Below are 24677 nucleotides of genomic sequence, written 5' to 3' on the forward strand. Positions count from 1 at the left end.
TGGACTGCTCAGCATAAGGGTGGATAAATGGCCACTCTAAATAGGATGGGGGAAGTGACAAGCTATTAAGAGTTGAATTCAAGAAAGCAGCATGGCCTAGTAGATAAAGTGCTCTATCCAAGGGACTGGAAATCAGAAGGACTTGGTTTCTAATTCTGTCTTTTCCACTTGTCTGCAGTGTGAGCTTGGGCAAGTCATATGTGGTTCAGTGGAAAGAGCACGGGCTTGGGAGTCAGAGGTCAAGGTTCGAATCCCAGCTTCACCACTTGTCAGCTGTGTGACCTTGGACAAGTCACAACTTCTCTGTGCCTCGGTTACCTCATCTGTAAAATGGGGATTAATTGTGAGCCTCACGTGGGACAACCTGATTACCCTGTATCTGCCCCAGCGCTTAGAACAGTGCTCTGCACATAGTAAGTGCTTAACAAATACAAATACCAACATTATTATTTCACTTCTCTGTGCCTCGCCTTCCTCAATTGTGAAAAGGGGATTAAAACTGTGAGCCCTGTGTGGGACATGGACTGTGTTCAACCTATCTTGTAACCAACCCGGTCCCTAGTACAGCATCTGGCACATAGTAAGCGCTTAATAAGTACCATAAAAAAAGAAAGGGATTTTACAAAGGCAGGGGAATATAGGAAAGAGGCCGAGAAAAGACAGCGGGGATTGTGGGAGGACATTAGTGGTGGGGTGAGGGGATTGGGCACCCTACATAGGTTGAAAATACGAAGTTCAGCTTGGCCCTGGCCCAGTTGCTTTTCTGACTGATATGAGCCCTGATACCTGAACCCTGAGGTACATGAACCCTGAGCTGATTAGCAGGGACCTGGGAAGAATAGGGATTGAGTATTGGCTTCCTTGTACGTGGTGCCAGAGTGCGCAGCCAGTGTTTGCCTTCACTGCAGTCGTCTCTGGGTTTTTACAATTTGTGCTTTGTGGTGTCTGGCCAAGGTGTGATGATTCTCCTAGTCTGAAGCCCCCCTAGAAGGAATCTGCAAGGGCCACAAAGCTGACCTGACTGGAAGTGCTCTGCACATAGTCAATAAATGACTGAATGAATTGAATGAATGAATGAATCAGCCTGATGCTGAGCACAACTGCCCCACCTCTCAGTTTCTCCAAGCCAGACACCTGTCGGACCCACTTGATCAATCAATCTCTCAGTCGTATTCATCGAGAGTTTACTGTGTGCAAGTGTTGTGTTATATGATTTGGAGAATACCATATAAGTTGGTAGACTTATATTCCCTTGACTCAGAGAAGCAGCGTGGCTTAGCAGCAAGAGCACAGGCTTGAGAGTCAGAGGACGTGGGTTCTAATCCCAGCCCTGCCACTTGTTTGCTTTGTGACCTTGAGCAAATCATTGAACTTCTCTGTGCCTCGTTACCTCATCTGTAAAATGGGGATAAAGACTGTGAGCCCCACGTGGGACAACCTGATAACCTTGTATGTACCCCAGAGCTTAGAACAGTGCTTGGCAAATAGTAAGAGCTTAATGAATACTATTATTACTATTATTAGTAGACACAGTCCCTGCCCATAATGAGTTTACAATCTCGTGGGCCCAGTGGCACAAATTTTTTTTTTTCAATGGTGTTTGTTAAGCACTTACTATGAATCAAGCATGGTTCTAAGCTCAGGGGTAGATACAAGTTAATCAGGTCAGACACAGGCTCCTCCCTCTCCCTGACCCCAGATCTTGCAGTGATTACATGACAATTACTCTGCCCGCCATCAAAGCCTTGTTGAGGGCACATCTCCTCCAAGAGGCCTTCCCTAAACTCCCCTTTCCTTTTTCTCCCACTCCCTTCTACATCATCCTGACTTGCCTCAATTGTTCATCTTCCCTCCCAGCCCCACAGCATTTATGTACATATATGTAATTTATTTATATTAATCGTTGTCTCCCCCTTCCTCCTGGACTGTCGGCTAGTTTTGGGCTGGGAATTTACTGTTGTATCGTGCTCTACCAAGTGCTTAGTACAGTGTTCTGCACACAGTAAATGCTCAATAATATGACTGAATGAATGACCCTGCGAAGAGGCTTACCCGGCTGTGACAAATGAAGAGGTTTGGTATGATCTATTAGTAGTGTTTATAGAGTGCCTTCCGGGTGTAAAGTACTATACTACTTACTTTGGAGAGAAGAATAAGAGAGACGATTTCATGCCTTTAAAAGCTTACAGTGCAGGGAGAAGAGGAAGACACCTAATTCCTGGGTGAGGGGAATATGATATGAGGCTTTTAAGGAGGAGAGTATGTCTTAACAACTTCTATATAATCTTGAGGCCCATGATAGAGTGACTTGTACAGTTTCAGGACTTAATAAATAGTGGGCTCTTTGAGAGCAGGGAACATGTGTTTTAGTCTGCTGAACTTTCCCAAGTTCTTATTACAGTGCTTTCAGTAAGTGCTCAGGCAGTGTCAGTGATTATTAAATGATTGTGTTGATGGAAATGCTAGGAGAAACTTTACTTTCACCTATCCAGGGGAATTTGGCCCAATATAAATCGTCCCATTCTGCAAGGATTCTAAAAGCCAAAACTCCATTGGAAATAGCCAAGAACCTTGAAGTACCTCAACCGTGATCTCCTTGGGCGTCATGGACCACTGGTGTTCATACTTCTCTTTCGCAGTCTGCTCCGGGTTAGCGGCCGGGTTCGAATTCTCAGCACGACCTCCGTGACCCGTTTTGCCCACCAGATTTTGAACAGATTTTACCATATTTTTTAAGTCTTCTGGGTAAGGAGTTGGATAGCGTTTTAGGTTTATCTCAACCTGGAAATTGATAAAAAAGGAATTAAACGGACAAATAATGCAACTGGCAACTCCACAAAATGTCTTCATCTCTTATTCAATTGTGGGCTAAAGGTCTAACAGTGAGGGCTAAGATGGTGAGACACTGTGATATTTACACTAGGGTGGTTATGCTTAATTCCCTTAATATATATATATATATGTATTAATATATGAATATTTATTTATTTATTCTCCTTTGGCTTGGTTTATTTCCCACTCTTAGACTGACCCAGAAGATAATAATGTGGTATTTGTTAAGCACTTACTACGTGCCAGGCACTGTACTAAGCACTGGGGTGGATACAGGCAAATCAGGTTGCCTGAAAATTGGTGAAATTTAAACACCTGGTGGAGTCTCTGAAATTAACTAATCTATTAGTAATATCTCATCTTCTACTTTAGGTTCCTTTCCCTCTATTTATTAAAGATGATAATTAGTCCCCTTATTATAATATTACTCAAAACAGTAATGCAGATGTTGTTTGACTTCTTTAGGGCTTACATGCTGGAATAGAAGAGAAGACCTGCAAATCATTTTCATGCACTACTTTTTTGAAAGCTAATGAGAAAGAGGCATCAAGAAATACCCAAGGATCTAATAAGCCTCAGTTATCTGTTAATGAGTTAATGATTTCAAAAGACAGCTTATATAATCAGTCTTCAAAAGAAAAAAAAGTATCCCAGGGATTTTTGACATTTAAATTTGATCAAAGTTAAATGTCATATTTTCTAGATTTTCTTATTAGGCTACTTGGATGAGTGATTGTGATTGTTTTGAAAAAGGAAAAATTCAAAGTAAAAAAGAAGAAAGAAAAATTATATATAGATCATACCAACTCAAAAATATTGATTGTGTTGGGTTGAAGCTAACACTGATTCTTTCTTTAGACTCCAAGCTCATTGTGGGCAGGGAACGTTTCTACCAATTCTGTTGTATTATACTCTCCCAAGCACTTAGTACAGTACTTTGCACATAGTAAGAGTTCAATAAATACTACTGATTGATATGACTAATACTACTAATAATGATGAAGTTGTTTATTAAGGGTTTATTATGTGCCAAGAACCTTGCTAAGTGTTAGGGTTAATTCAAGATAATTAAATCAAACATATTCCCTAACCCACATTGGGCTCATAATCAAGAGGGAGAGGAGAACAGGTATTTTTCTCCACTCTACAGACAAGGGTATTGAAGCACTAAGAAGTTGACTTGCCCAGGGTCACAAAGAGACAATTGGTAGTGCCAGGAGTAGAACAATAGTCTCCTGACTCCCAAGTCCTGTGTATTTCCAACTAGACTATCCTGCCTCCATGACTGAAAGGAAAAAAAAAAGGACTGAGTTGCAGAATCATGAATGTGAGTTCCTCTCCTCTTCTGTACAATTGCCTTACAGAAGAATTTGCAGCCTCATTAGCTCAGTCCCCTTTAAATGTCAGAATGAAGGCAGAACCTAAAAAGTACTTGGCCAATAGCAAAGATCATGGAAGGACATGGACATGAATAGATTCATGCATCTACCTAGTAATTTTCCTGCTTAAATGGATTTTATCCAAATCTAGATGTAAATTTAGATACAAACTTCCTTATTATTTTGCAAATTACTTTTCCAGGGATTTTAATAAAGCTGCAACCAAATTACCTGGAGAGCAGGTTAAGTATGTGGGAAAATTTGATTGGTGTGGATTAATTATATAGTGGGGTTTTTTTAGGAGGTAGACATGGGTTAAAATAATCTAGTCCTTAGAATATCTGGAAGTAAGTCCACTGTATAAGGGGTCAAGGACTTTTCAAAAGTTGGGTACAAGATAAAATGGGATATCTATAGGCGGAGATATGACAGTACTAAAAGAACATCATTTGTCTATGTTAATGAAAGATGTTTTCTATGGTGGCAACCGAGAGAGGCATAAACCTCTTGGAAACATGCATTTTTGGAACAGATATAATTTTTTTCTTGAAAATTTTAATCACAAATCGAATCTAACTTCTCTTTCTATTAGTCTCACTGAATTTATTTAGCATGTCAAAATTTTTCAAAAGCCAATTTCTCAATGCAATCACAGTTTTTAGTTTTTGGTACATTCTTTTGTGTTACCAGTGATGCATGAACTCAGTTCATCTGAAGTGTAAAAAACACCAAATCCAAATAATACACAATTTTTTAAATGTCTACAACTCAGAATAATGTGTTAGCATCAGATTCGGACAGGAAAATTGATTTATTTATTTTATGGCATTTGTTACTACAGGCCAGGCACTGTACTAACTGCTGAGGTAGATTTAAGCTAATCAGGTTGGACACAGTCCCTGTTCCACATGGGGCCCACAGTCATAATCCCCATTTTACAGCTGAGAGAACTGAGGCACAGAGAAGTGAAATGACTTGCTCAAGGTAACAGAGCAGATAAGCGGCGGAGCCTGGGATTAGAACCGAAGTCCTTCTGACTCCCGGGCAAAAGCCTTCTTGCTCAAGAGAAGGTCTAGTTTGAAGAAGATACCACATCATCCTCCAGGGGTCTGGTATGATATAAAATCACCATATAGAAGAGGAATCATGGAGCGACTTTCAGCTGACTCCTCTGGTTATACTTGAAACTGGGCAAATGATTTGGTCTTGGCTCGGCAGCTGGGAAGTGGGTTCACATTCTAGCATTTGGGCTGTTTCAAATAGATTGGCAATTACTACATAAACAAAATCTGGATTCTTAGGGCAAAGCTGGATTTAAATCCCTTCACCCGCCCACAAGTAGCTTTTTTTTTTTCAGGTCTGAAGCAAATCCATTTGAGAGGCAAAAATGCTTCTTTAGCATGACACTTTTCTCTCAATGCTTTAACCTATCTGCCAGTGGAGGTACTTCCAGTGGTCTAACCCTCCGGTCTGGGCATTCCCCTGTTTAGGGGCTCTAAGTATCACATGCTTACTTAAACTTCAAGCTCTTTTTTACTTTTGAAATGGTATCAGTCGAGATGTACGAGACAATCTTATTAATGGCATGAACATTCCCACGCTCAGTAACTGAACATTTTACAAATTCCTCACTGACTTCTCTATTTTTCAAACAGGTTAGTGCTCCAGAGATGATGGATGCATGATCAAAAAATAATAATAGTACAGTATTGCTGGAATGGAAAAGGGGTTTTGTTTTCACTTAAAAAACAGAAGAGGCCAAAATCCAATTTCTGTTGTTTTAGTGTGGATTAGAAGAATGCATCAACTTCTGTATGTTATACCAAACCTGGATCTCATAATAACGATTTACTGATATGCCGAACAGTGGCTTTACATCATTCAGCATATTTCTGGGAAAATGTTCATTTCTCAACTCCATCTGACTCAAGTGGAAGATTCTTGTCGAAACAGACATCTGTTTGGGCTATGCAAACCCCATCATTCCGCACCTTCAGAACAGTAAGTGAGCACAAATTCAACATGATGCCAGAGTCCTTGAACCATTAATGATGACACTGAACTGTCTTCATGTTAGCAGTTAATGTTATCGTTTAGAAATGCCAAGCTTTCCAGGTTTAAAATAAAATTATTGAGCTTTGATTTGATTTAACTGTAGGTGGAATAGACACGCAAGCCCTAAAAGTGTAGCAACTCAGTCTAGAACTATTCCTTTTTAAATGCCTTTTTTTTTTAAGATTTGGAGGTGGAATTGAAACATCATTAAAAGTTAAGGGGGAAAGCCTTTCAGTATTTTAATGAAGTGCTTTTTCAGACAAGGCTTTATGGAAGCAATCCCATCCACAACACAGGATGAGCACCTGCCCCACCGTTTGCTGATAATAAAACAAGCAAGCGCTGCTATCCACAGCATTAATGTGCATATCTCTATTTTTATTTATTGTATATCGTTTTGTATACTTTTTGTGTAGTTGATAATTGGTTCACCTGTTTTGTCCTAAAGTGCTTGTACGCGCTGCTTTGTATTTGTTCTTTCTTTGGCTCTGTAATGCATTTAGTTTGGCTCCCCCATTATAGGGCAAGCAAGTCTTATTACTGCTGTATCCTCTCAAGTGCTTAGTATAGTTCCTAGCACTTACCAGCACACCCCTACGCCCACACCCTATACAGGCTATTGATTTAATGATAGAGTCTTTAAACTTATAATGAAATGTACTGCTATCTAGAATGTTCTGGTCTAAGCAGACATGGCTAGCTCTCTAGGAAAATATTGGTGGTGCCTGCAAGCCAACATCCATGGCAAAGGAAGGATCGTTGGCCATATTTATCACAACTCCCAGATACGGTCTTTTAAATATTTTAAGATTTACATTCACCAACGCACCACAACTAAGAGAAAATCAGTGTCTTTAATAAAAACTCCCCTTCTGGGCCAATGTCCTTGTCCCTTAAATCTTTATTTTTCCTGATCTTTAGCCTATTTTTTTTTTTTAACTAAGTGAGGTCTAGCCAGTTCCTCTCCCTACAAAAGGTTACCACTCAGATTTGGGGAAAGGGTCTCAAATGGAGCATTTATCTTAATATCAGCATCAAAACTCACTGAGGCTGCCAGCCCTACTATGCCTCCCTCACATGAGATGGAGAGTCCATCCATCGTACAAAGGCAAAAGAACTGAAATGCCCATCTTGGTTGCCACCCCATCGATCCCAACAGCAGGCACCCCAGACTGGCACCCCCTCCCCTTTCACATTCACCCTAACCCTTCCCACCCCCCATCCATGGATTGCCAAATGTCAATAAAAAGTTCCCTCCGGATCAAACGATTTCAATCGGAGAACGATTAGGGGGATGATCGTTTCTTACAAAGCCATGCAGGACATACCCCATACACCATTGCTTCCAAGGGAGCCTCTAGAGGGGGAGGGGGAACCTCTTGCCCCCAAACACCTAGGCCTACCTGTCTGCCACTTAGAGAGGGAAGAGTGGTGGAATGTGCTGCCACTGGCAATTGAGTACACAGGCTGCTTTCCTGCTGGAGACCACTTATACAACCCCATGCCAGCTGGGGGTCAATCTGGGGAACGGGCATATCTTGGATCTGCTGATCACACCTGGCCCATGGTGTGCAGCAATCGCCAGACAGTCTGGCAGGTTGGAGGGTAATCCCACGCTGGCCCCTTTCCCAGGGGGCATGGCAAATGTGATCCTGTGGGAGAAGGAATCTCCATTTTCTGGGAGAAAGAGGAGCACTGTAGCAATATCTTTCAGTTTGTTATCCATTTGCTCACCTCTTTTTAGTGCACTTTCTGGCGATGCGTTATCAAACCATAAGCAAATCGGCATCCGACATATTTGATCAAAAAGCAGTTAGAGCATATGAAGCTAAAAGGACACAGATTCTGCACACAAAGAAGGGCTCATGCTACATTGTACACACGTAGGATTTTTCTCTTTTGCCTCTTTTGGAATTTGATAACTTCATCCAATAGTACAGTTATTCATTTGCTTATTCTATGAATCAATACATACATATAACCAAGAGAGAACTGTGGCAATTACATTCGGTATCCACAACATTCGGCGTACATGTAATGAACCAGAAAATTGTGATTAATCTGGTATAAGATTTGAGAGTAGCCCATTCATCATGCTTTCTTGACATTTTATTTAGAAGATGGTTTGTGTTCTAATTTTCCCAGTAGCCACTGACACTGAGGACATTTAACGCAGTCCCTTCCAACTGGCTGAGAATGACAAGGGAAAAGCATTCTTAAAAAGGATTTAGGGAAAATTGCATTTTTATATGCAAAGGACATGGTGCCATTTTTTTTTTTAAAAGGCACATCCCCCCATCCCTCCCACCCCAGCAAACCAAACTTCTAAATAAGTGTTTGAATTTACAATAAATACTTTGGTCATTAGGATTTCATTGCTGAACATGCCATGGTAAATTACTTTTTCTTTGGGTGATTTTTGGTAAAGATTTTTCAGCGGTTTGTTGAAAATCAGTAAAATGTGGAAATGATTCAGTGGCCTACTCCCGAATGGTCATTGGATCTGGATCTTATATATAAAATGGAGATCATCAAGCACATTTATATATTTGGGAACTTTTAACAAGCAGACAAGTTGAAGTGTGGGAGAAACACATGCCTAAATAACAACAGTTGCTTGGTAACAGTGTCCACCAATGGGCAACAACCAACACTTCTGCATAATTCCCATTTTTTGCATTTGGCAATCCTTCTCCCCACATCCCCCTGACTGTAATTCAGATTTTTCCCAGTACTCAAATAAAGTGTCACTAAGTGCTCAATTTTTCTGACCCAACTGTACAAATAAAGTTTATTGACATTTAGAAAGCAAGGCAGAAAGTGGAGGGGGCTGGAGATGCCTATGTAAAAATTAGAACTGGTTACAGTCACCTGTGAAATTAGTAACCATAACTGGTAGTATTTAGTAGATAGGGTGAAAAAAGGCATGAATAATACTAAAAAGATTAACTGGAGTTCCAAGATGTTGCCATAACAATAGAGAATACAGAAATGCTACTCTTTTAAAAGGCACATAGATTATGATGGTATTTGGAGTCAAAATATGAGCAAAGATCTGGTTTCTTCTCAGTGGCTAGCATGGAAATTTGACTTGGACCTACATCTGTTGTTTGGATACTTTGAACATTACATTTTTTGAGGTTATTTATTTATGGGTGGGACATCATCTGCTATTAACAAATTCCCTCCTTAATCAGTTGATGCCTCCACTAGTACTCTCAAAAAAGGATTAATCAGGGACTTTAATGTCAGAATTCAACATTAAATTGTTGGCTCTTCCACTGATCTCTGTCCTTTGTCTTTAGTTTAATTCAGGTGACAGCCTGTTCAGGGAACTGAAGAAAATATCCCCTGTGTTTTATGGAGCAGAAAAATTGCCTAGGGGAAATTCATCTAATTTGGGGTTTGGTTAAATACGAAGACAGTTGGTTAACTTGGGCCTGTAAAGAACCCCCCCTCTCATTGGCTATCGGCTTGAATTTCTCTCACATACTTATTTAGCAGGGCCACAACAGGTGGGTTATATCAAGGTTCTTTAAGTTAGAACTGGGACGCGGTAATTAGCAATCTTATCCACAATGACAGGTCTGAAAGCTGCAATGTGAAGTTCTTAGTCTCCATTAAGTTTTTTTTTTTAAAAAAAAACAACAACAGACGGATGGCTGATAAAGACCGGCTGGAAAAGACTGAAGTTTCAGTTTGACCTTCTTCCCACTGCCCAAATTATACCAAACTCTGCTTGAATCATATCAATGTCAAACCAGATGAATAGGCAGGAACACAACAAAAGAACTAAAGAGTTCACCTTAACTTTGCCAGCATTTTCTTCTTCTTCCTTTTTCTCTTCAAATTCAAAGGCAACAGTCATTCGTTGTTGTCTCTGCTCCTCCCACAGAGTAGGGTTAAAACTGTCGCTGTCTGACTGGAAATCTACAGTTACATTCCAAAGCAATATCAGAGTAAAACTGCTTTTTAAATAGAGAATTATTAACATTAAAAAATATAATTCATTAAGCAAAAAATGGAAAGACACTACCCACTATAAAAGAAGGGGCTTAACCAGCTTTCCAATGGCCACATACCCGCCTTGCATTCTTACTTGACAGGCTACCATGGGTTATGAGGTCGCAAGATGCAAAGTGAGCCTCTATCCTTACGACAGGAAATAGAAGACACCTGAGGCTACTGGAAAGAACAGGGGACTGGGATTCAGGAAACCTGGGTTCTTTTCCCAGCTCCGCTATGGGCCTGATGGATGATCTTGGAAAAGTCAACTAAGGTCTGTACAATGAGGATGACACCTACTCTCCCTACTTTTTAGATTGTGAGCTGCCCATGGGAAAAACACCATTCGATCTGCTGATCCTGTGACTACCTCAGTGCTTTGGAATATAGTAAGCGCTTGATAGATGTCACTGCTATCATTATCATCATTATTTCCTGTTCTGTTATCGTTATTAATGATGATGATGATCATCATAATTATTATAGTGGTTCTTAGGTTGGTCTAGGGATTGCCTGCACAGACTTTCAAGTTGGACTCCCAGACCCTCTCCTCCCAATCTCATCCTGGACCCTGAGGGTTTCCAATCAGGTCCAAAATGATGTAGGGTGACTTTCTGACCCATGAAACTCAACTGCTTGCATCAGTCCAAGCCCTATTCTGCTCACTTCCCACACTCAAAATGTGAAGCTGGCACCCATGACTGCAGTCTTAGACTTTCTCAGAGAGGATGTCGGACATTTTTGTCTTTAAATTTCCTTTAATTTTGGTGGAGTGGAAGGAAGGATTTTGTGCATTTGGGGAAATGCAGCTGAAAGTATGACCAGTTTTCTTCCCCCCACAATCACGGCTGAGAGGGATGTTGTCATGGAAACTTCCCCAAAGTTAAAAATGGGTTGAAAGGAAAATGTCAAGAACCACTGCTCTAGAAGAACACACACTTACTCCCAGCTTTGGCTCACAGTAACTACTGGGTAGATATAGATTTTTCCTTTCCCAAATCCCAGCAGATCATCAGTTGGGAGCAGAAAGGGAGAAGAATCCTTATCAAAAATCATCTTCCCTTTCCAGCATCCTATAAAAAGCCCCAAATCATTCAAAGTCAATGAAAAAGGAAGGCAGAGGATCTAGTGGCATTCTTAAATAAATCACTGAAAATTGAAATACAAATGCATCTTGAGATGAGTGGCTTGGTGAGAGTTTTTACTGGGTGATTAATTTAAAAGTGATAATTTCAGTACACCGGAGTTATTTTTCATATGTCCTCCATATATGCCATATTTCACTAAGTGAAGGCGTATTGCCATAGAGAAGCAGCGTGGCTCAGTGGAAAGAGCAAGGGCTGGTGAATCAGCGGTTGTGGGTTCAAATCCTGACTCTGCCGCTTGTCAGCTGTGTTACTTTGGGCAAGTCACTTAACTTCTCTGGGCCTCAGTTACCTCATCTGTAAAATGGGGATTAAAACCATGAGCCCCATGTGGGACAACCTGATCACCTTGTATCCTCTCCAGCGCTTTAGAACAGTGCTTTGCACTTAGTAAGCACTTAACAAATGCCATCAATATTATTATTATTATAATCTGAATTTGTAACAGGTGGAAGTTGTCTATGTTAATGCCAGACTAAATAATCTATTTGATCTTGGACAAGAAAAGGTGTTGTCTTGAAAGACTGCTTCTTATGGGGTAAACCATGAAACTGCATTCTTCTGCACCCGAGTGACTTGTGGCCATCCAAATATTCTAAGAATCTATGAATGCTGCTGGGCTGAAAGGGACAGGTAGCTTCTTGGGAACACCTCCTCATCCTTTCCCTTTCACTTCCTCCATCCTCCCACACCCACCTTGAAGTAGAGCTGGACAGTGACTAACACGGACATAGTCTCACTTTGTATGTCCCCAACATCCTCGGGGTCCCCCAGTCTTCCCTTAGGAAGTTCTTACTTTAATGCAAACTAGAGTCATTCCCTTTGGAAAAGTAGAGGAGAAAATCCCAAAGAGATTCTCCTAGGAAAGACCTTCCCCACCTCAGTTAAAAATCTAGAAACAACGTTCCCAGTATGCATGTGAAAACAGCCTCCATTATTCAAAGTCTCCACACCACTGTAGCATAAGATAGACTAAAAATATCCACAGTCTTACCCATCCTCAGGAGTCACTGACCACATGTCAAAATGGCTAAAACACAATTACTACAGTAGCGTTCTTTTTGTCTTTTAGAAGATATTTTGGAGGGCGATTTACCTTCGTCACCACGAGGTTGCTGGGGAAACATGTAGTTGGTTAACACTCTTTGTTTTGTTTCAGGGTGGGCTTCTGTTTGCAAAGGGATAAGGGCCTTGGACTGGAACAGGACAAATAAAAGATGCGATCAGAACAGCAGGCATCAACCCGGGTTTCCAGAAGATAAGAGTTTTGTTTTTCTAGAAAGGAAAAGGCTAGGATTCCCAGCCCCATGGCACCTAAAGGGATAAATGGAACCACAGGAAGGAAGAGAATATTCAGAGTTCCTCTTCGGCTGAATATCATACAGTTCTCCCTCAATATTCCAAAGCTGCGGAAGAATGTCATTAAAATGTATTTAGGTTTGTCATCCTGGGTCAATTTTATTCCCTAGAAGTACAAAAATTTGCAAAAAAAAATTTATAATTTATTGTTTTCCATTGACATTTTTCAGCTCTGGACCCAGTTCTGCTTTGCCTTTCGGTTTTTTTTTTTTAATTTGAGCATTCTTCATAAGGGTTACGGAAACGAACACTATATTGCTTTAGAACAGGTTCTTTCACAATCATAAGATGAGCTGACTGAGTTACCATGTCTTCTGGGTTTCCCGTAAAAGACACATTGCTGGCGTTGCAGGTAGGATTGGCAGAACAAGAATCAGGCACCAGGAAGTAGCAGTTGTCAGGGTAATTTTTCTCTGGCTCATCCATTAAATTCTAACTACCTAGGGTCCCATTCCGCTCCCCTTGAGATGATGTCTCATTGCAAAGGGAAATGCTTTTTTGGAGAAAAACTGCAATATATCACAACTCTGCAGATAAAATGGGAAACAGTTCAAAAATAACTACAAGATAAAATTCTGTCTAACAGACAGCATTTGAAGGTACTATAGAATGTCAATTTTCACATTTTTATATGGAACTTGGTTCAGGAATACAGTTGACCATAGTCTTTTGTATGAAAGGTAAATTCTTCTGTCCCTATTCTGGACACAAGATGTCTTCCCAGAGGCGATGAGCCTAGTCTGAGGAGGGGTTAATTGACAAAGATACCTGAAACCTGTTGCTGATATTGATCAGACTTTAATTTGTGAAATTCTTTCCCTAACCTCAGTACTTATGTGCACATTTCTGCTTTTATTTATCTGTGCATTCGCTTGTTTATCTATTGTCCCTATCAATTTGCACGATTTTTTCCTAGATCCCTGTTCTTCCCACTGCCCCCACTATTTGAAAATCATTTCTGGCAGGACAATAATGTTTTACCTACCAGAATTTCATTATGTTGCAGCTTTCTAAAACATCTTTCAAACTAGTACCCGCTGAAAGCTAAAATGCAGACGGCATCTTGCTCCTTGGGCAAGGTGCACAATGTAAAAGAGAGGAAAACGACAGTGGTTGGTGGTCATAAATCTTAGTAATCATGAATTGATCATTCAGATTGGGGTGCATTCTTCACAGTTCAGAGGCGAAGGCAAACAATCGGGGATTCAGGCCACAAGATTGAAGGTCCCAGACAAGCATCCCTAAAATTGATGGATTGGGAATGGGGTGTCCCTAGAGTGTCTATCCTTTTAATGCACAGGGAAAGGGGGAAAAAAAATAAGGCAGGGAAACAGAAAGGCCTTCTAGGAGGCTGGAAGTCTAGCCAGACAACAGGAGTTAGAAGGCAGGGAAAGGGATCAAAAGACAAGGGCAGATGGAAGAATCGGGGGAAAACTGAGAAAAGAAGAAAGGAAAATCAAAATGAACTATTGGCAGGAATGATAGCATAAGTACAGGGAGAGAAGAGTGATGAGCAGAGAAAATTCAGTGAAAGGGAAAAACCTAATTAGGAGAAAAACTTGCTGTTTCTCACATTTTCATCTAATTTAGACACCACAGAAATGAAAACTGATTATATACACAAAAGCTTTCTCAAGAGCATTTAATCTCGCAATGGATGGCAAAAATGAAGTCTTACTTAAAACACTTTCAATTTAATTAAAAATAAAACTTTAGAGCTCTTACTTGATTGTCAGAAAGCCACAAAGCTGCAAGTTCTTTAAGTTTGGTAAACGAGAATGGTAAATTCTTCAGTCTGCAAATATAACAGCATTTTAATAGCATGAACGGAAGTTACAACAACCTATTGATGACTAAAAATAGTTTTAAATAAATGTGCCATATGATTCCTTTGGAAGGAGTTTCAGAAACATTTTCTAACAAAATACAGCTGATGTATTTTGAGACAATCTATTTCCCAGAAATCCTAGGCATTTAATAATAATAATGATGGTATTTTTTTAAGCACTTACTATGCGCAAAGCACTGTTCTAAGCGCTGGGGTAGATACAAGGTCATCAGGTTGTCCCACATTGGGCTCACAGTCTTAATCCCCATTTTACAGATGAAATAACTGAGGCACAGAGAGGTTAAGTGACTTGTCCAAGGTCACACAGCTGACAAGTGGCTGAGGCAGAATTAGAACCCACGACCTCTGATTCCCAAGCCTGTGCTCTTTCCACTAAGCCATGGTGCTTCTTCATCAGCAAGACAAAGTTCTAAATAAAATGCAATCCACCATTTTGGCTTGCTAATTGGCAAAGACTCGCAAGGAATGGTTTCCTTAAAGTGTCAGACGTTTCTGTAACGTGTCCTGCTGAAAGTGAAGGACCCTCCCCAGTTTATAATTCTTTGAAGGCTTTTCTACTGACTGTAAACTTGTTATGGGCATGGAACACATCTGCTAATTCTCTTGTACTGTACTGTCCCAGGTGCTCAGGACAATGCTGTGCACATAGATACTCAGCACTCCATAAATTCCACTGATTGACTGTAAGCTCATTATGGGTAGATAATGTGTGAGTCTATTTATTCTGTTGTACTGTACTCTCCCAAGCACTTAGAACAGTGCTCTGCATATAATAATGATGGTATTTGTTAAGCGTTTACTATGTGCAAAGCACTGTTCTAAGTGCTGGGGGGGGATACAAGGTGATCAGGTTGTCCCACGTGGGGCTCACAGTATTAATCCCCATTTTACAGATGAGGTAATTGAGGCACAGAGAGGTTAAGTGACTTGCCTAAAGTCACACAGCTGACAAGCGGCAGAGCAGGGATTAGAACCCATGGCCTCTGACTCCCAAGCCCGTGCTCTTTCCATTGAACCACGCTGTGCATGTAGTAAGTGTGACTGATTTAATCACACCCATTTGTCATTTTCTCATAGCTGACTATGCTCACTTGCCCTTCCTAATGCTCTCTCTTTTTCCAGGATACATTTGGCCTCCATCTCATTATTTTTATGTTTTTATTTAGATGGCTAGCCGCTCAAAATAATAAATATTCAAACTCTGAATTCAGAGAAGCAGCATGGTGCAGTGGAAAGAGCATGGGCTTGGAAGTCAGAGATCGTGGGTTCAAATTCTGCCTCAGCCACTTGTCAGCTGTGTGACCTTGGGCAAGTCACTTAACCTCTCTGTGCCTCAGTTACCTCATCTGTAAATTGGGGATTAAGACTGTGAGCCCAGCGTGGGACAACCTGATTACCTTGTATCTACCCCAACGCTTAGAACACTGCTTGGCACATAGTAAGCGCTTAACAAATATCATCATTATTATTATTACTATAAAGAAGGGTGCCCTAATATATTTTTGAACTCTTTTAGGGCTGGGATCCTGTCTCTTCCTCATTTGCACTCTCCCAAATACTAAAGAAGGTGTTCTGCATGGACTAGATGCTAAATAAATATTACTGATCAGTTAATTAATTTAGTGTATTGAATATACTTAATTCTTAAATAATGTGGATACTGGTTTTTAGAGCAGCTAGTGTGGAAAGAGCACATGCCTGAGAGTCAGAGGACCTGGGGTCTAGTCCCAGCTTCACCATGGGCTTGCTGTGTGACCCTGAGCAAGTCACTTCACTTCTTTGAACCTCGGTTCTCTCATCTGTAAAATGGGGATTCACTACCTGTTCTCCTTTCTACTTAGATTGTGAATCATGTGTGGGACGAGGACTGTGTCAAACCTTGTTTATCCTGTATCATCCCCAGTGCTTAGAACAGTGCTTGATACATAGTAAGCACTTAAATATAATTAAAAAAAATTTTTTTTGGAGACCTGTTTAATTTCACTTGATAACTTTTACTCTATTATCTTCTCCAAGTCAGGGAAAATTATGATGTGTGGGAACATTTGATGTTCCGATATGCGATGGTCTCAAAACTAGACAGATCTTCCATTAATACAAAAACTGCATGGACCATTTTTTAGAAAATTTTCTATTTTTCAATCTGTGCTTTGCAAACACAACATGAAGCAATTTAAGACTAAGAAGGCATATATACTGTTTTTAATCTGGCCAGCCCATCTCATGAGGGATTGTTAAACGACATGAGAATACCTGTTGTCACTCAAATTCAAGACCCGCAGTTTTTGCATCTGTCCAATCTCTTCAGGAAGGAATTCCAGTTTGTTGGAGCGCAGGGACATGACTGTAACATTCTTACAGCTTCCAATCTAGAGATGAAGAGGGGAAAATTTCAAGATTAACTATGCATCCAATATTTTCCATTTTGATTTTTCTTAATTGCAGAGGTGAATTATCATTTACTTGTAAATGCAGGAGAAATCAATGACTACAGTGTGCCTTGTGAAAACGCACACAAACACACACACACACACACGGTCAGGGAATGTGTATGTTTTATTGGTATATTGTACTCTCCCAAGCACCTAGTCCAGTGCTCTGCACATAGTAAGCACACAGTAAATATGATTGACTGACCCATACATATGCTCATTTTCTTCTTTTACACTCTGTGTAGTGTTTTCCATGTTAAATGTTTTCATGTTATTGTCTTTAACTTTCATGAAGTCACATTCACACCTATGATGCTCTTTCACAAATTCTGAATAAATGTTTACAAGGATGTTACCATCTATTTAGGAAATGTTTATTTAAAATGTAATTCTCTTAGTTTGAAGTCAAAGTCAGCTACCTTATGTCTGATTTTATAATGAAAAAAGCACAAAAACCTTTCTAATAACAAAATGTATTGAGGACAGACACTGGTATTTACTATTATGACTTCAGGGACCAAGAAAAGTTAGTCTTCTTTCCTGTCTGCAATGTAAATGTGTCCTTCTATTACGTTTTTGAAGATATAATAGTAGGATAGTTATGACTCTGTATCAATCAGTTTGGACATGCTAGCAAAAATTGATTTGAAATGTACACTGGAATCCAATTTCTTATTAAAACAGTGAAAATGCACTTGGAAATACTATCCAAATGATGAAATATACATTTAACTTATGTGTAGTTGGAATCTGGAACCAAGTTAGCAACATCACACTGCCTCCCCCAACTAAGACTGTAAACTCTTTGAGGGCAGGGATCGAGCACATTAACTCTACTGTATTCTCCCAATCTCCTAGTTCAGTGCTCGGCTCTCAGTAAATACCGCTGACTGATTGATACTGACAAAACTTAATGAAATGCATAGTTCTAAATGAAAGTTTCAGCTAAGGGAAAAGAGATCAATCCTCAGAAATGTGATATCCCTGATGTTTGTCAAACTTAGGACCCATGATTACATTTGCCTAAGATTGTAAGAAAAGTAAAGATGGCTTCATATCAAATACTTTAGTTTTCTCAAGGTCACATCCAGTAGTAGTGTAATCATTTATTTGAATAATTGATTTTTGTTCTGCAAGTCTCTTGCAATTTGAAATGCCACTAGAATAAAAATACTTGTAAAAATATGTACTTCTATCAAAGTCCTAGTTCTGTCATTCAAAATGCATTCACACAGGCAATAGTCAAATGTACGTGCTAATGTCTGATCGAGCAAGATATCCATCTGTAATCAGTAAACAAAACACGTTTCTTCCTCACTTCTCTGGGCAATTCAGGCAGGAAATTCTCATCCACGGCTAATGTTCGAAGACTATGAAGGTAGCCAATGGTGGAAGGCAAGGACTCCAGTTCATTACAGCTACAGTCAAATTCTTCTAATAAAGACAAACTGGAATGGTAAATACATTGTTAGGCATTTCACAATAGAAGGCACCAAAAAGGCGAAGATAAAATAGCTGTATTTCTGAATCGGCAGACTCTACATATATGAGACCATAGTATGGTGCTCTCCGCAGAGTAAATGCTCAGTAATTACCATTGTTTAATTGATGGATCGATTGATGAAACCAAGAATTTCTACAATAATAATAATAGTAACAAGTCTTAAAAGACATAATATGACCCTAAAAATTCCAGCAACTTCTCCATTTTACCACTCCTGTGCTAAGGATGGTGCAAAGGATTCGATCCTTATTGTCCCTCCTACTTAGACTGGAAACCCTATGTGGGACAGGGACCATGGCTGAACTGATTATCTTGTATCTTCCCCAGCTATTAGAGCAGTGCTTGATACATAGTAAACGCTTAACAAATACGATTCTACTTCTTATTGTTTGTATGTATGTCCCATTGACTATTTATTCAATAGAATGTAAGCTCCTTGAGGGCAGAACATGTATCAATTTGTTATTCTGTACTTCTCAATAATGATATTTAATAATTATGGCATCCGCTAAACACTTAGTATGCGCCAAGCACCACATGGGGTTCACAGTCTTAATTCCCATTTTACAAATGAGGTAACTGAGGCACAGTGAAGTTAAGTGACTTGCCAAAGGTAACGCAACAAACAAGTGGCGGAGCCAGGGTTAGAACCCATGTCCTCTGACTTCCAAGCCCAAGCTCTTGCCACTACAGTGCAGTCCCAGTGGGTGCTGAATAAATGCTGCTGCTACTACTGCGGCTATTACTAGGCTGAACAGTGAAGTAAGTTCCAGCCTACCTACAGGCAGAATGATATGGTGGGAGTCAGATGCTGGGAGTCAGAGAACTTGAGTTCTAATCCCAACTCTTTACCTTATCTGCTGTGTGACCTTGAACAAGTAAGGGATCTAACTTCCCTGTGCCTCAGATTTGTCCTTTGCCAAAATAGGGAGAAGATACCTGGTCTCCCTAAAAATGTGAGCACGATGTAGGACAGGGACTGCCTGACTTGACAGAACTTAGTACAGTGCTTGGCACAGTTAATCCTCATCGTTACAGGGAACATGCCTACCAACTCTGCTATATTGTACTCTTCCAAGTGCTTAGTATGGTACTCTGCCCACACTCAGTGATCAATAAATACAACTGATTGATTAATATATACCACACTTAATGGATTAATTTTACCTCATCACAGATAAGCAGGAAACCCTGAATCAGTAGCAACATATTCTCCAAGACTGAGAGCTCATTGTGGGCCGGGAATGTGTCTGTTTGTTGTTATACTGTACTCTCCCAACTACATAGTAGAGTGCTTTGCACACAGTAATGGCTCAATAAATACGATTGAATGAATGAATGAACTGTTGAGGGTGCATCCTTTCAAAACCCAGAAACTTTCCAACAACTGACAAACTCAGCTGGAGATCTGCCTTTCATGGACCTGCTTTAGTATTATTGTGTGATTAGTTATTGACTCCCAGGCCCATGTCAGCTGTATCAGATGTTTAATTCCTGTCCTCCTGCCGTCCCTATCTCTTTGTCCCATAGGTCAGGTCATCTACTTTACTAATAAAATTGAATCCATCTCCCTAAAATCTCCCATGCTTCTCTCCATTTCCTCCTTCCTCCAGTTCCCTCTTTGACTTTTCTATATTACTCAGTAGTATCTCAAGAGGAAATCGCTGCTCTCCTCTCCTCTAACCCCTCCACCTGTGCCTCTGACCTTCATACCGTAACATGACACTTGTGCCCTCTCTTCTTCCCTCCATGTCTGTCTACTTCATCTGCTCACTTTCCAACGGTTTCTTCCCCACCTCTTTCAAACATACTCCTACTATCCTAAAAAAATCACTCTCTTGATTCCATCTCTCTTCTACCCTTCCTCTCCAAAGTCCTTGAGTGAGTTGTCTAAACCCTCTTCTACCTTCACTTGCTCTCCTCAAATTCTTTCCTCAACCATCTCCAATCTGTCTTCTACCCCCTTTGTGCCACAGAAACTGCCCTCTTTATGGTCACCGATAACCTCTTACTGCCAAAACCAAAGGCCTCTATCCTGTCCTAATCCTCCTCAACCTCTCAGCTGCCTTTGACACTGGGGACCAACCCCTTCTTCTGGAAACATTATCCAACTTTGGCCTCATTTATACTATCCCCTCCCGGTTCTCCTCTTAGTTTTCTGGCTACTCTTTCTTGGTCTCTTTCACAGACCCTTCCTCTCCCTCGCACCTTCTACCTGTGGGAGTCCCTCAAAGCTCAGTCCTGGATCCCCTTCTATTTCCCTTATACACCCACTCCCTTGGAGAACTCATTATGACGTCAACTACCATGTCTAGGCAGTTGATTTCCAAATCTACATCTCTGGCCCTGACCTCTCTCTTCTTCTGTGCAGTCTCACATTTCCTCCTGCCTTCGGGACATCAGTACTTGGATAGAGAAGTGATCTGGTGAGATTTGCATAAGAGGTTGGATGGGCAGTTGCTCATGGACCCCTGCCCTCCCTGAGTCCCAAGGGTTGCTGGGGGTCAGCCCTGGAGGGAAAGTTTAATTTCCCTTTTCCTCAGCTGCACCACCTAACTGGAAGTTCTGGTGACTTTGTAACATAAACTATGTAGTCCCCAGAGAAGGAGGTGCCGTAAAATGCTCCATTATGGAATCATCTTGAAGAATTTCACCTGAATCTGTTTCATAGAGCTAAAAATGCCCATCCATCATGGAACCACTTGGCTGTCTCACTGACGCCTCAAACATAATGTCCAAAACAGAACTGCTCATCTTCCTACACAAACCCTGTCCTTTTTCTGACTTTCCCATCACTGTAGACAGCACCACCATCCTCCCTTTCTCATGAGCTCATAACCATGACATTATTCTCTGCTCAGCTCTCTCATTCAACATCCATATTCAATCTGTCACCAAATCCTGTGAGTTCATCTTCACAGCACTACTAAGTCTCCACCATTTCCTCCCCATACAAACTGCTTCTATGCTGATCCAAGCACTAATCCTGTTTTAGCTATTCTATCAGGCTCTTGTTCATTCAATCAATCCTATTTATTGAGTGCTTACTGGGTGCAGAACACTGTACTAAGCACTTGAGAGATTACAGTATAAGAATAAACAGATACAATCACTGCCCACAGTGAGTTTACAATCTAGAAGGGGAGACAGAGGTTAATATGAATAAATAAATTACAGATGTGTACATAAGTGCTGTGGGGGTTGGGAGGGGGATGAATAATAAGTGTTTTAAGAAAAGGAGAAGCAGTGTGGTCAGAGGGACCTGGGTTCTAATCCTGGTCCACCACTTGCCTCCTGTGGTGACCTTAGGCAAGTCTCGATCTATCTCACCTGTAAAATGGGGATTAAGACTGTGAGTCTCATGAGGGACACGGACTGTGTCCAACCTGATTATCCTGTACCTGCCTCAGCATTTAGTAGAATGCCTGGCACACAATAAGTGCTTAACATATACCATACAAAAGGAGTATTAAAGACATACTCTACAACAGAGTCAGGCTAATTGCCTCGACAGTGTAGCCGGACCATGAATGGCTGCATTGTGAGAGAAGCCTCCTGTAGGTTCATATGCATTTCGATCGGTTCCATTCCAGGGCTATGGTCTTTTCACGGCCACCATCCCCTGAGGCCTCAGTTAGGTGCTTCAGCTCAAAACCCAAACCCATCTATGGAATTCACTAGGAAGCTTTACGTCTGTTTCTCCTAGCTATTGACCTCCTTTATTTCTGTGGGGACAATTGTCAATTCAGGAAAAGAACAAAAACAATTTGTGTTTCAGGCTGTTTTTCCTGTTCAGTGAACTTGGCAAACAAAAGAGCTACTCCTCAACATGTGTTAGCTCCTTGTGGGCAGGGAACACGTCACTCGATCATTTCTCAAGCACCCAGTACAATGCATGAAACAAATTAGCAATTGGCACTCAGTAAACACTATTAGTTACTGTGCACAGAACACTGTACTAAGCATTTGGGACAGAACAATACAATCGAGTTGGTTGACCCGCTCCATGCCCATAAGCTTACAGTTTATGTAATTTAGGGATACGCACATACGTATTACTTCTATTAATAGTGCTGCTATGTCCTCAGTCATAGAGGATATCTTGCATAAAAGGTAATTTTTCATACTACACAGATCTACAACTCTGCCCCGTCCTCTCCCCCTCCCTTCAGGCTCGTATCTCCTGTCTCCAAGACGTCTCTACCTGGATGTCTGCCCGCCACCTAAAACTCAACATGGCCAAAACTGAGCTCTTCATCTTCCCTCCCAAGCCCTGTCCTCTTCCTAACTTCCCTATCATTGTGGATGGTATGACCATCCTTCCCGTCTCTCAGGGCCGCAACCTCAGTGTCATCTTTGACTTGGCTCTCTCGTTCAGCCCACGCATCCAATCCATCACCAAAACCTGCCGGTATCACCTTTATAATATCGCCAAGATCCGCCTTTTCCTCTCCACCCAAACGGCTATCTTACTGTTACTGGTTCTCATAATATCCCGGCTGGATTATTTTGTCAGCCTTCTCTCTGTTCTCCCTTCCTCCTGCCTCTCCCCGCTCCAGTCTATTCTTCATTCCGCTGCCTGGCTTATCTTCCTGCAGAAACGCTTTGGGCATGCCACTCCCCTTCTTAAAAACCTCCAGTGGTTGCCTATCAACCTCCACATGAAACAAAAACTTCTCACTCTAGGCTTCGAGGCTCTCCATCACCTTGCCCCCTCCTACCTCTCCTCCCTTCTCTCTTTCCACTGCCCACCCCGCACGCTCCACTCCTCTGCTGCCCACCTCCTCACCGTCCCCCATTTTCGCCTCTCCCGCCATTGACCCCTGGGCCACGTCCTCCCGCGGTCCTGGAATGCCCTCCCTCCTCACCTCCGCCAAACTAATTCTCTTCCCCTCTTCAAAACCCTACTTAAAGCTCACCTTCTCCAAGAGGCCTTCCGTGACTGAGCTCCCCCTTTTCCCTCTGCTCCCTCTCCTCCCCCTCTACCCCCCCTTTACCTCCCCTCACCTAAGCCCTCTTTTCCCCCCTTTCCCTCTGCTCCTCCCCCTCTTCTTTCCCCTCCCCTCAGCACTGTACTCGTCTGCTCAACTGTATATACTTTCATTACCCTATTTATTTTAATGAGATGTACATCACTTTGATTCTATTTATTTGCTATTGTTTTAATGAGATGTTCATCCCCTTGATTCTATTTATTGCCATCGTTTTTGTCTGTCTCCCCCGATTATACTGTAAGCCCATCAGAGGGCAGGGACTGTCTCTATCTGTTACCGATTTGTACATTCCAAGCGCTTAGTACAGTGCTCTGCACATAGTAAGTGCTCAATAAATACTACTGAATGAATGAATGAATACCTGCACTTAATACTGAAATACCACTTTCTATTTTTATAGGGCTTTCTTTGAATGAACACAAAAGTCTTTATGCACACTCCTTTCATCCTCAGATCATTCTGGGTCATGCATACAACTTATTACCCAAAGGTGAAAACCTCTTGTCATTATTAATAATGATAACAATAATGATAATGACCTCCAGGGGTTGCCATCTACCTCTGCATCAAACAGAAATCCCTTACTGTCAACTTTAAAGCACTCAAACAGCTCTCCCTCTCCTATCTGATCTTGCTGATTTCCTACAACAGCTCAGCCCACACACTTCACTTCTCCAGTGTTAGCTTGCTCACTGTGATCTACTTGGCTGCTGACCCCTTGCCCATGTCCTTCCTCTGATCTGGAATTCTCTTCCCTTCCATATACAACCACTACTCTTGTCATCTTCAAAGCTTTACTAAAATTGCACCTCCTCCAAGAAGTCTTTTCTGATTATTCCCTCTTTGCCCCGACTCTCCCTTCTACATCACCAGTGCCTTGGATCTGTACCCTTTAAGGACCTAATAATAATAATAATAATAATAATGATTATGGTATTTGTTAAGCACTTACTATGTGCCAAGCACTGTTCTAAGCACTGGGGTAGACACAAGGTAATCAGGTTTCCCCACATGGGGCTCACAGTCTTAATCCCCATTTTACAGATGAGGTAACTGAGGCACAGAGAAATTAAGTAGCTTGTCCAAGGCCATACAGCAGACAAGTGGCGGAATTGGGATTAGA

The 24677-nt window shown here is 41.1% G+C and overlaps 1 protein-coding gene across 3 annotated transcripts in view; it reads right to left on the reverse strand.

The window, feature by feature from the left end:
• LRRC7 (leucine rich repeat containing 7) overlaps positions 1-24677 on the reverse strand; it is a 551725-nt gene that overhangs the window by 112681 nt on the left and 414367 nt on the right. For all 3 annotated transcript variants that reach the window (XM_039911928.1, XM_039911927.1, XM_039911926.1), the window contains exons 12-18: positions 18375-18504; positions 16878-16993; positions 14501-14570; positions 12513-12612; positions 10072-10196; positions 7670-7918; positions 2581-2781 (exon numbers count right to left, since the gene is read on the reverse strand). In XM_039911928.1, the coding sequence (XP_039767862.1) occupies positions 2581-2781; positions 7670-7918; positions 10072-10196; positions 12513-12612; positions 14501-14570; positions 16878-16993; positions 18375-18504 (991 nt within the window). The remainder of the gene's footprint in view (positions 1-2580; positions 2782-7669; positions 7919-10071; positions 10197-12512; positions 12613-14500; positions 14571-16877; positions 16994-18374; positions 18505-24677) is intronic.

The sequence above is a fragment of the Ornithorhynchus anatinus genome, chromosome 4 (assembly GCF_004115215.2).
Source record: "Ornithorhynchus anatinus isolate Pmale09 chromosome 4, mOrnAna1.pri.v4, whole genome shotgun sequence".
NCBI lineage: Eukaryota > Metazoa > Chordata > Mammalia > Monotremata > Ornithorhynchidae > Ornithorhynchus > Ornithorhynchus anatinus.